The sequence below is a fragment of the Ursus maritimus genome, unplaced genomic scaffold (assembly GCF_017311325.1).
Source record: "Ursus maritimus isolate PB19 unplaced genomic scaffold, ASM1731132v1 scaffold_14, whole genome shotgun sequence".
Classification (NCBI taxonomy): domain Eukaryota; kingdom Metazoa; phylum Chordata; class Mammalia; order Carnivora; family Ursidae; genus Ursus; species Ursus maritimus.
Genome location: NW_024423786.1, coordinates 50,018,266 through 50,028,575, shown reverse-complemented (window position 1 = coordinate 50,028,575; position 10,310 = coordinate 50,018,266). Strand labels below are relative to the sequence as shown.

The 10,310-nt window shown below is 53.2% G+C and overlaps 1 protein-coding gene across 1 annotated transcript; it reads right to left on the bottom strand.

Moving 5' to 3' along the window:
• Positions 1-107: 107 nt before the first annotated feature.
• ICAM3 (intercellular adhesion molecule 3) lies at positions 108-6,399 on the bottom strand. The gene is made up of 8 exons (XM_008708091.2): positions 6,355-6,399; positions 6,139-6,230; positions 5,337-5,603; positions 2,057-2,362; positions 1,443-1,730; positions 843-1,100; positions 485-733; positions 108-390 (listed from the first exon to the last, which is right to left on the bottom strand). Exons 2-8 carry the CDS (start codon positions 6,218-6,220, stop codon positions 197-199), a joined length of 1,644 nt encoding a protein of 547 aa, XP_008706313.1. The 5' UTR covers positions 6,221-6,230; positions 6,355-6,399; the 3' UTR covers positions 108-196.
• Positions 6,400-10,310: the final 3,911 nt, after the last annotated feature.

Sequence of the window (10,310 nt, the reverse complement as noted above, 5' to 3'; positions counted from 1 at the left end):
CCCTGTGTGGGCGCCACAGGCTCCACCCTTTTCTGCCACAGAGATGTCACTCAAAGGACGCGAAGCGCAGTGGGTGAGCTCAGCACGCGTGGAATCAAGACACAGACTTCGGATTTTGAGGGTTTTATTGGTGCGGAACCCGAGGATACGGCCAAACCCCCATCGTCCTTGGTCCAGCATTCCCCTAGCTGGAGGCTCAGAAATTATCCTCCCCCACAGCCTCCTCGGGCTGCTTAGACGTCAGGGGCAACGAAGTGGTCCCCTGGTTCACACGGTAGGCGCCACTCCGCTTATGCATACTGAAGACGTACAGTAAGGCCGCGCTGATAGTCACCACGCCCAGGACCACAAACACCCCCAGGACGATGTTGACGGCGCGGGCATTCCGATCTATGCAGAGAAGCAAGGAATAAATACACACGCTCTGCCGCCCCACCCCCCGCCGGGCTTGCCCATCTAGACCCGCGGCCCCGTCTTGGCTCACCCCGAACGTTCATCACCACATTTATAGTGTGTCTGCCTCGTGAGCTGGCCGCCTCGCAGGAGTAGGTACCATTATGCTTTAACCTGACGAGGAATGGGATCCCGATGGGCACCTCCTTCCCGGAGCCTTCCTGGAAACAGTGCAGCTGGGGGTCCGGGTTACCCCGAGCCTGGCACTGCAGGACATGGATAGTCTTATCTTTCCACGTCAAGCGTTGAGGACATTTGGCTTGGTCAATCTTGGGACCATCTGTGGATCGGTCAAATGATTAGACACATTCGAGGCACATTGGGGCAAGGGAAAGTCTTCCCACCAAACCAGGGGAGCAAGGGTTTAATGAGAAGAGTGACGTACTCACACAGGACACGCAACTGAACGCTGCTGTTTCTGTGTAAGATCTCCCCATCCACCTCGAGGGTGGCATTGCAGAAGAAAATGCGCCTGTCGTCCATCTCGGTGGCGTTTAGCTGAAACTGGGCAGGCTGTCCAGGGGCCGCAGCCGGAAGTCCCTCCAGCGCGACCTGGACTCGGGCTCCGCCGGCCAAGCAAGTCACAGTCACTGCGGTGCCCTCGGGGGCGCTGGGCTCACTCAGGTTTAGGATGGGCCCCTGAAAGCCTAAAGACCGGGCATTGCCCTGGAGTTTACTGACCACGACCTTCACATCGGTCAGTCCCCACCCTCCACTGCCTCTTTCCTCTTGGGGTATCCAGGCCGTGCCGTTATGCTACTCTGTGACCCCACCCCACCCCGCCCCAGTCCAATTTGGAGTACTCCAGCTATACCCTTCGGGTAGCTTAGGCCCCGCCCACACAACAACCCCCCCCTCTCTCAGGGACCCTCACAGGCACCACCTCTCCAGTTTAGTCTCCACCCTATATATATGCCACTACACGCGGGATACCGAAGCCCCGCCCCTTGCCTCTCCTGGCTTGCTGTCTTGGCTCCGCCCCCTCTTACTGTAGATGGTCAAGTTCTCCCTGGTCTCCCAGCTGTCGCTCCCCAATGTCATGTTGCAGACAATCTCCTGGGCGCCCTCCTGCTCCACGCTCGCTGTGGCTGTGGCTGTGGCCGTTGTTGTGTCCCCGTGGCTCTCGACTGTAGGATTCAGCGTCTGGTTCCCCAGCGCCAGTTGGACCTGGACCTCGGAGGCCGGGAACAGCCCGTCCAGGGTGCAGATCACGGACCAATTCGTTCCCACCTCCAAGAACCGAGGGACAACGAGGTGTGGAGTGGTCACGGGTAGTGCTGGGGAGAAGGGTAGGCATGAGCAGGAGGAGGTCTCCCGGAGCCATGGGCGCCCCTTTCCCCATGCAACACTCACCACCCAGAACCAGGGTCCTTTTTTCCCAGGACACCTTGCGGCCTGGATCACCCCCTTCCCAGAACACACCGCCTTAGGCTTCTCGTTAGTTACCGCGGCCAATTGAGGCTGCACCGTCCTCAGTGGCCAAGGGCATGCCTTCCCTGAAGCCCTTGAGGTCCAGTCCACTCCCTTCCTAAGAAACCTCCCAGCCAGGGCATCCCAACTCTGGCTCAGCTCATTACCCACCCTCTGCAGTCCCTTCCCTCACCAAAGGTTCGAAGTTGCCTGGGGGCCGAGCTGTTCCGGAACAATTCCAGCCCTTGGGGTCTCAGGTCCAGTTCCGTGCGACAGGAGAAATTGGCGAGGTGGTCGTCTCTGCCCGCCAGCACCGTGGCCGTGACCTCGGCGGGCTCCCCGAAGGCCGGCTTTCGGCTCAGCTCCTCCTCCCCGCGGAGCAGCACCACCGTGAGGCTGGTCCGGGGCGCCCCGCCTGCCACCTGGCAGCGCAGAGTGAAGTTTTCGCCCACGGGCTGCCAGCGGGGTAGGGGTAACAGCTCCACTCGCTCCGGGAACCCTAGGGCGGGGTTAGGGAGGGGAGAATTGTTCTTATCAGCCAGCCCTACAACTCCCACCCCAGGAGCCGAGAGGAGGCTGAGGGTGGCCCAGGGCAGAACTGAACTTTGAGTTAATAAACCCAGAGGGCTTAGTGTTGTGCCTGTAGAAGTGTTTGCTATGGTCCTTAGCATCATGATTATTATTTCCTGTTTCGTGGGATACCTTGCCGGGCACTGAAATAAAAGTCAGATTTTCTGTTCCTGAGGAATTCACAGTTAAGGGGGAAAAAAAAGAAGGAAGGAAGGAAACTAAGCTATGACCACTTACAATGTTATTAGGACTCATAAAAGTTTCTGTTTATTTAGAGTTTTCCTTAGATTTTCCAAATGTCATCCACCTTCATGCACACAGCAACCAAGTGAAATCTCTATTATTCTTCTGCTTTACAGATGGGGAAACTGAGGCCCGGAGAGGCGAGAGTGAGGTGATCTACCCAAGGATGAAGAGCCAGAAAGAGGCCCAGCTGGGGTTAGAAGGTGAGTCACCCCAACTCCAGACCCATGTGTGTTCACCTGCCTCCTTGATGTCACATCCGGGGACTCCCACAGCTCCTCCTCCCAGCCTCTGGCCTGGACTCTGGGCTTGGCCTCCTCAGTCAGTCCCAGGTGCTCAAGGGTCTAACAGGGCAGCCTCTCAGGGTGCTCTGGCACAGCCCTGAGGGACTCCACACCCCCAGGCTGGGTCTGCTCCCAGTGGCAGCTGCAGTGCCCCTCCCAGTCACGTGTACCAAACCTGGGCCTCCTTTGGGAAGCATCTCATTCCCTCAACAACTCAAGCCTGGACCTCAGCTATCACACTGAGGCCCATGCACTCGCTGCTATGAAAAATAGTTAACATCTTACTGTAGGTATCCCCCCACTTTCCAGAAGTTCATGATGCCACTTTCGTGAAAGACCTACATTAATTAGTACCTGTTTTTGCTAAGCAGTAGTCCCAAGAGGATTTTCGCTTTTAAGAAAAATGGCCAGGGGCGCCCCAGCGCAGTTGGTTAGGCCTCCGACCCTTGGTTTCGGCTCAGGTCACGATCTCAGGGTCGTGGGATCCAGCCCCGAGTGGAGCTCCACGCTCAGCGTGGACTCAGCTGAAGATTCTCTCTCCCTCTCCCTCTCCCACTTGTGCTCCCTCTCAAATAAATAAATCAACCTTAAAAAAAAATTGGCAAAAGCAAAGATAGCATTCAGCGTTGGTTTTGCAGTGAGACGTTATAGAGGCAGCAGGGACCATGCCCGGTGAGAGGGGCGCCCAAGCTCCTTCCCCGGGATTACCCTCAGCCGCCCAGCAGCAAGCCGCCGGAGCTCTGACCTGTGTCTGCGAGCGTTGGTGCTTTACCTCCATTTATTTTGTGCGCCCGTTAGCAAGATGTGTCCTAAGGTATCAGAAAAGCTTAGGAGAGGTTCTTTTGGGGGTCTGAGAGTGCTCAGGATTTTTTTCAATAGACATTGATTGCTTCTTCACTGTATATCATTTTGACTCACAAAAGGATTCGCAGGAGTGCTTTACTTCGGGATAGTAGGAGAAACCTGTTTTTACAATTTTAAAGTTTTTACCAAAGAGGCCCCCATCTCAGCCTCGGGCACCACTGGTCAGAGATGCTGGTTTGCTGGCCAAAGCTAGTAATGCCTGGGGACTCAGGGATGGGTGGGGTGGGGTAGCCCCCACATGGAGTGTTTGCCGATTTCTGCATTGTAAATACTCCCACTCTGGCTACTTTGAAGCTACCCAACGTGACGCAGTGTTGGGAGGAAATGAGTACAGTCGGCTCCCATGAGCCAGGACCAACAGGCTTCCACAGAGCGCTGGACGGAGGCATCTGAGAGGCACGCATATCTACACCTTACACAGAAATGCAGATACCAAGACATAAATGCACAGATGTGTCCTGACACAGACTTCCACACCTGCTCACACACAGAGATGCACAAAGGCGCGAATCCTTAGAGCTGTCCACATGCACATTCACACACATACACACATCACAGGCACACGCAAATATGCCGCACTAACACCTGCGTACACTCACGCAGACACGCAGAGATGATGACACACACACACACGCACACGCACACACACACGCACACACACGCACACACAGGCACACAGACAGACAAGGACACTGCCCGCAACAGGAGCTCACGCACGGTCCTGTGCATGTACCACGCTTCTCTATGAAGGCTTCACGAAACCGTAGGGACCATGAGTGACGTACTCTATTTTCTGATCTAATGGATTCCTTTAAATGCAGAGAAACTTTGGCAGGAAGCATAAGAAATTGGTCACAGCGGGGTCTGGGGAGGAAGGCTCATTTGTTAGGAGCAAGGACTTGAGAGCCAGACAACCAGCTCCTCCAATCGTGGGCTGTGAGCCCCAACAAGCGACCGCACCCCACTGAGCTCCCTAGTCCTCATCTGCAGAAGGAGGCTCCTGAGTGTACCTCCCTGGCCTGGGGCTTTTATTTTTTAAATTTTATTAACATATAATGTATTGTGTCAAGGGTAGCCTGGGGCTTCTTACGGATTGAATGAGCACCCAGTGTCCACACTAAAACATCGTAGCCAGCACTAGGAAATGGAGGTTTGACTTTTATGCCTTTTTATAATTTCTGATTTGGGAACCACATGCATGAATAATTTCCTGCCATAGGAATAAAAGAAAATAAAAGACAAGAGATATCATTGAAAAAATGCTTGTAGGGACCCAAGTAAATTGATTTCACAGCTGTTGCCTTGGTGTATGGTTGAGATGCCTCTCTCTTTCTCTCTCTCTCTACACACACACACACACACACACACACACACACACACATTCAGGTCCACACTCTGGGTCAGAGCCCTAGTCCGTCTCTGCAAACTCAGGGTTCCCTGCTCCCTCGCACTGCTGGCCATCGGCCCCCACTACTGCCCAGACCGGCCCCACCCCCAGGTTCCATCACTCACGGTACACTGTGATGTTAGAGGAGCCTATCATCTGGACCCGATTGCAGAAGCCGGAGCAGAGGACCTGGCTGTCAGTAGTCGCATTGCTGAGCTGGAAGGCCGCCCAGCCCAGGCCATTGCCCACTTGCTCCTTGGATAGGGATGTTTCTAGGGTGATGAGTTCAGGATTGGGGCAATCTGAACTGCAGTTGACCAAGAAGGACCCTCCGGCAGGCACCACAGGGCTCTGGACCTCCGCCCTCAGCTGGAACTGCTGTCCCGGGGCACCTGTGGGAACAGAGGGACACTCTGCTGGTGGTTCTGGAGCGTATACCCACCCACTCGTGGGCCCCACCTTTCAACACCACCTCCCTGCCTTCATGGCGCTTCAGTCCAGTGGGGAAGACAGATGTTGGTCAGGAACTGGGGAGAGCCCAGAGGAAGGCTAGAGGAGACCCTGATCCAGCCTGGAGGAGAATGTGAGTCAGGAAAAGCTTCCTGGAGGAGGGGACAAATGGGGCCAGTTCTGAAGGGAAAGTAGGAGTTATCTGAGTGAAAGGGAAGAGATCCTGGCAGAGGGAAGAGTAGAGACAGAGGTCCGGGAAGGAGTGGGGGGGGGGCAAGTCACATGCAGGGACTAGGCGTCGGTGAGCCCGGGGGGCTGAGGTGAAGAGGTATTCTGTTGAGGCCACCGGGTCAGACGGGAGTTTAAGGAAGTGTTACCACGGCCAGGCAGCAGGATGGGGGAAGCTCTGCCTTGTCCACTCCCCCCACCCTCGACCAGTCCCCCAGCTCCAGCCCTCCCCAGCCTCACTCGCCTCACCTGGGGGCAGCAGACAGCAGACCAGAAGCAGGGAGATGAGTGGAGTCCCGCAGGCCGCTGGCGGCAGCCCCGAGGGCACCATGGCAGCCAACCTGCATGAGGAAGTGGCCCTAATGAGGTACAGGGCAGTGGGGAGCAGGCGGGGCCCCCAGGGGACGGAAGCCCAGCCACAGCGTTAAAATTACAGAAGTCCAGGGGCTGCTCTTCGGCCCAGACCTGGGGGAGGGCAGTGGAGATATCCTGTGGCCCAGGGGGTCCAGGGTGGGGGGACCCGAGTGAGGTAGAGGGTCCTGGTGAGTCTTGGACGGGGCAGTCCTGACTGACAGCTCTGGCCCCCAGTGAACCAACAGGAAATGCTAACCCCGTCGGCTTCCTCTGTTCTCTGTACTAGGAAGCCTGGGGTGCGGTGGAGGAGGTGGTGAGACACCTCCTTCCTGCTGAACTTGGGTGAAGGGGGTGCTCGGTTCCCAGAGAGGAACCTGACAGGGGACCTCCAGGCAGGCACTGTCCTTGAGGTGATAAGGTGGGATTGCAAGGCAACATTTCACAAGGACAGTGGAGGGACTTCTAGGCGGGGTCTAAAAGCATTAGCGTGGGATCTCGATATTCCTGGGATGAGGCAAACGAGAGATTTGGGAGTGATGATTAGGGACCCCTAAGATGAGTGAAGACATGAAGGTGAGCAGAGCCCACATGGACTGGGCCCTGGCGCCTGGCTCGGCGTTGACTTGTCTGGGTGGCTACCGCGGGGCGCTTTACCTTGGAAGATCTTGGGGGATCCCCCCATTCCCTGTGCGTTGTGCTGAGGTGGGGTGTTGGGAGTACGGCCGAATCCTGAGCCACATCTCTGGAAGATGCTCCTTGTAACTGGCCCTTACCCCTGTCCTCACCTGCCCCTTGCCCACTCCTCCAGGCAACTGGCTTCTTTTTTTTTTTTTTTTTTTTTTTTTTTTAGATTTTATTTATTTTTTTGACAGAGATAGAGACAGCCAGCGAGAGAGGGAACACAAGCAGGGGGAGTGGGAGAGGAAGAAGCAGGCTCATAGTGGAGGAGCCTGATGTGGGACTCGATCCCAGAACGCCGGGATCACGCCCTGAGCCGAAGGCAGACGCTTAACCGCTGTGCCACCCAGGCGCCCCGCAACTGGCTTCTCCACCCCTATAAAAGGGACCTGGGGGGGCCAGGTGGGTACTCCCACTTCCATCTGACCTTCCTCTCGTGCCTCTGATCTGAGCTCCAGAGAGGACGCTTGTTGAGGTCCTTGAGGGCCACACCCCTCCCATCTCCGCCGGAACGTCTCCCCCCCAGTCAGGTCTCTCCCCTGCTGCCCTTCCCCCACCCACCCAATCCATTTCCCACAAAGTCCTGAGAGGGCGACTAAAACCCAAATCAACAGTATTTGTAAATATCACCGGTCTCCCTCCCTTTTCTAAAGTTCCCTTACTCCACTTCGGCTTTTACGAAAGACCTACGTTAGTACCTGTTTTTGTTAACCAAGGAAATCTGAAGATAATTTTCCCTTTTAGGAGAAAAGATGAAAAGCAAAAACAGTATTCAGCATTGGTTTTGCAGTGGACGTTACAGAGGAAGCGCCCCCCCTGCGCAGTGAGAGGGGCAGCCAAGCTCCTTCCCCGGGATGACACTGGGCGTCCCAGCGCAAGCCCCCGCAGCTTTGACCTGTGCTGCAAGCAGCGAGCAGCAGCGGTGCTTTACCCTCACTTATTTTGTGCGCCCGTTAGCAAGATGTGTCCTAAGGTATCAGAAAAGCCTGAGGGAGTTTATTCTTTGGGTCTGGGAACACTAACCATTTTTTTCCATGTAAATCAATGACAATTACTTCTTCGCTTTAGGCCATTTCGACTTACAAAAGGTTTCATAGGAACGCTTGACTTCTGCATGGCTGGGGACACCTGTATATCTGATAAGGGATTGTATCCAGATTAGAGAAATTCCTGGAAGTTTTTGAGCGAGATCTCCAGGCAGGCACTGTCCTTGAGGTGATGAGGTAGGAGTTCAAGGCAACATTTCAAGAGGACAATGGGGGAACTTCTAGGCGAGCTCAATACTCTTGGGGGGGGGCATGCAGGTAGGAGACAACAACTCAACAAAACAACAACAACAATTAAAAAATGGGCAAAGGACTTGAGTAGACATTTCTTCAAAGAGGTGTATAAATGGCCCATAAACACATGAAAACATGCTCAACATCACTAATCACTGGGGACGTGCGAATGGAAACCAGAGCGAGCTAGCAGTCCGCATCTAGTAGCTTGGCTGCCATCAAATACATACAGAAATAAACCAAATCAAAAACCCCACAGAAAATAACAGTTGTGGATAAGGATGTGAAGGAGTTGGAGCTCTCCTACGCCGCTGGTGAGAATATCAAATGTTGCAGGTACTGGGGGAAACGGTGAGGCAGCTCTTCAAAAAGTTAAATGTCGAATTATAAAACAAACAGACAAACAAAGGTAGAATTATATGGCCCAGCAATTCCAATCCCAGGTAGATATACCCAAAAAGGACTCAACAAGTGCACAGTACACCAATGCTCAAAGCAGCACTAAGCATACAAGCCAAAAGGTCGGGACGCCTGGGGGGCTCAGTCGGTGAAGCGTCTGCCTTCGGCTCAGGTCATGATCCCAGAGTCCGGGGTCGAGTCCTGTGTCGGGCTCCCTGCTCAGCGGGGAGCCTGCTTCTCCCTCCCCCTGCTTGTGCGCTCTCTCTCTCTCTCTCTCTCTCTCTCTCGGGCAAATGAACAAAGAAAATCTTTAAAAAATAATAAAAGCCAGAAGGTAGAAGTAACACAAGTGCCCATCAACAGATAAACAAAATATGGTCTATACATATGTGGAATATTATTCAGCCCTAAAAAAGAAAAAAAAAACCATTCCGACATGTTACAACATGGATGAACCTTGAAAACCCTATGCCAAGTGAAATAGGCCAGGCACAAAAGGACATACAGTGCAGTCAGAGGAGGTACTTAGAATAGGCAAATTCGTAGAGAAAGTAGAATGGTGGTTACCAGGGGCTGAGGGAGGAGAGAAGTGGGGAGTCGGTGTTTAATGGGGACAGTTTGAGAAGATGACAAAGTTCTGGGTATGGTGCTGTTGCTTACACAACTTGGTGAAATGCTCTTAATGCCACTGAACCATAAACCTAAAAGAGCTTAAAATGGTAAGAGTTATATTTTGTTTTTTTTTTTTTTTAAAGATTTTATTTATTTATGTGACAGAGAGACAGCCAGCGAGAGAGGGAACACAGCAGGGGAGAGGGAGAGGAAGAAGCAGGCTCCTAGCCGAGGAGCCCGATGTGGGACTCGATCCGGCAATGCCAGGATCACGCCCTGAGCCGAAGGCGGACACTTAACGACTGTGCTACCCAGGCGCCCCTTTTTTTGGGTTTTTTAAAAAGATTTTATTTATTTATTTGAGAGGGGAGTGGGAGGAGTGAGGGGCAGAGGGAGAGGGAGAAGCAGGCTCCCCATTGTGTCGGGGGTGCTGGATGTGGGGCTTGATCCAGGACCCTTAACCGACTGAGCCACCCAGCTGCCCCAAGATTTATATTTTATTTCACCACAGGGTAAGAAAAGAAAAAAAGACATAGGCTTACTCTGATTTGTATCCAAAACTTGAGATGGATTGACGGATGGGTAGAGGAATGGATAGATACAGTGTGATCAAGTAAATTTAGCAATTTAGGTAATTGTGAAATCTAAGGGTATTCACTGTATTCTTCTTAACTTTTCTATATGTTCACAATTTTTCAGTAAAAAAATGTTGGAAAAGAAAAACTGGATCCTTGATGTATCTGAGTGGCTGCTTGAGTCCCAAGAGGAGGGATGAGCCTGACTTTGAGTGCCTCCTGCTGAGAAGGCCCTCTGTGTAAGTCTGCCTGGAAATGGAAAGGGAGCCTGGCCTTTGGTTGGTCAAGGTGAGGACAGAGGAGCATATTAAATGACACCACACGGGCGACATCGGACTGATAAAGTCTACAGGACAGACAATCCAGTTTCTTCAACAAACGTGTTGCAAGGGGGGAGAAAAGAGGAGCCCAGAACTTAAAGGAGGGCCTTGTCTGCATTTTTATTTGAACCAACTGTAAACAAACACTAAATACTTAAGAAACAACTGGGGGAATCTACACACGCACGGGCTACACAACAACA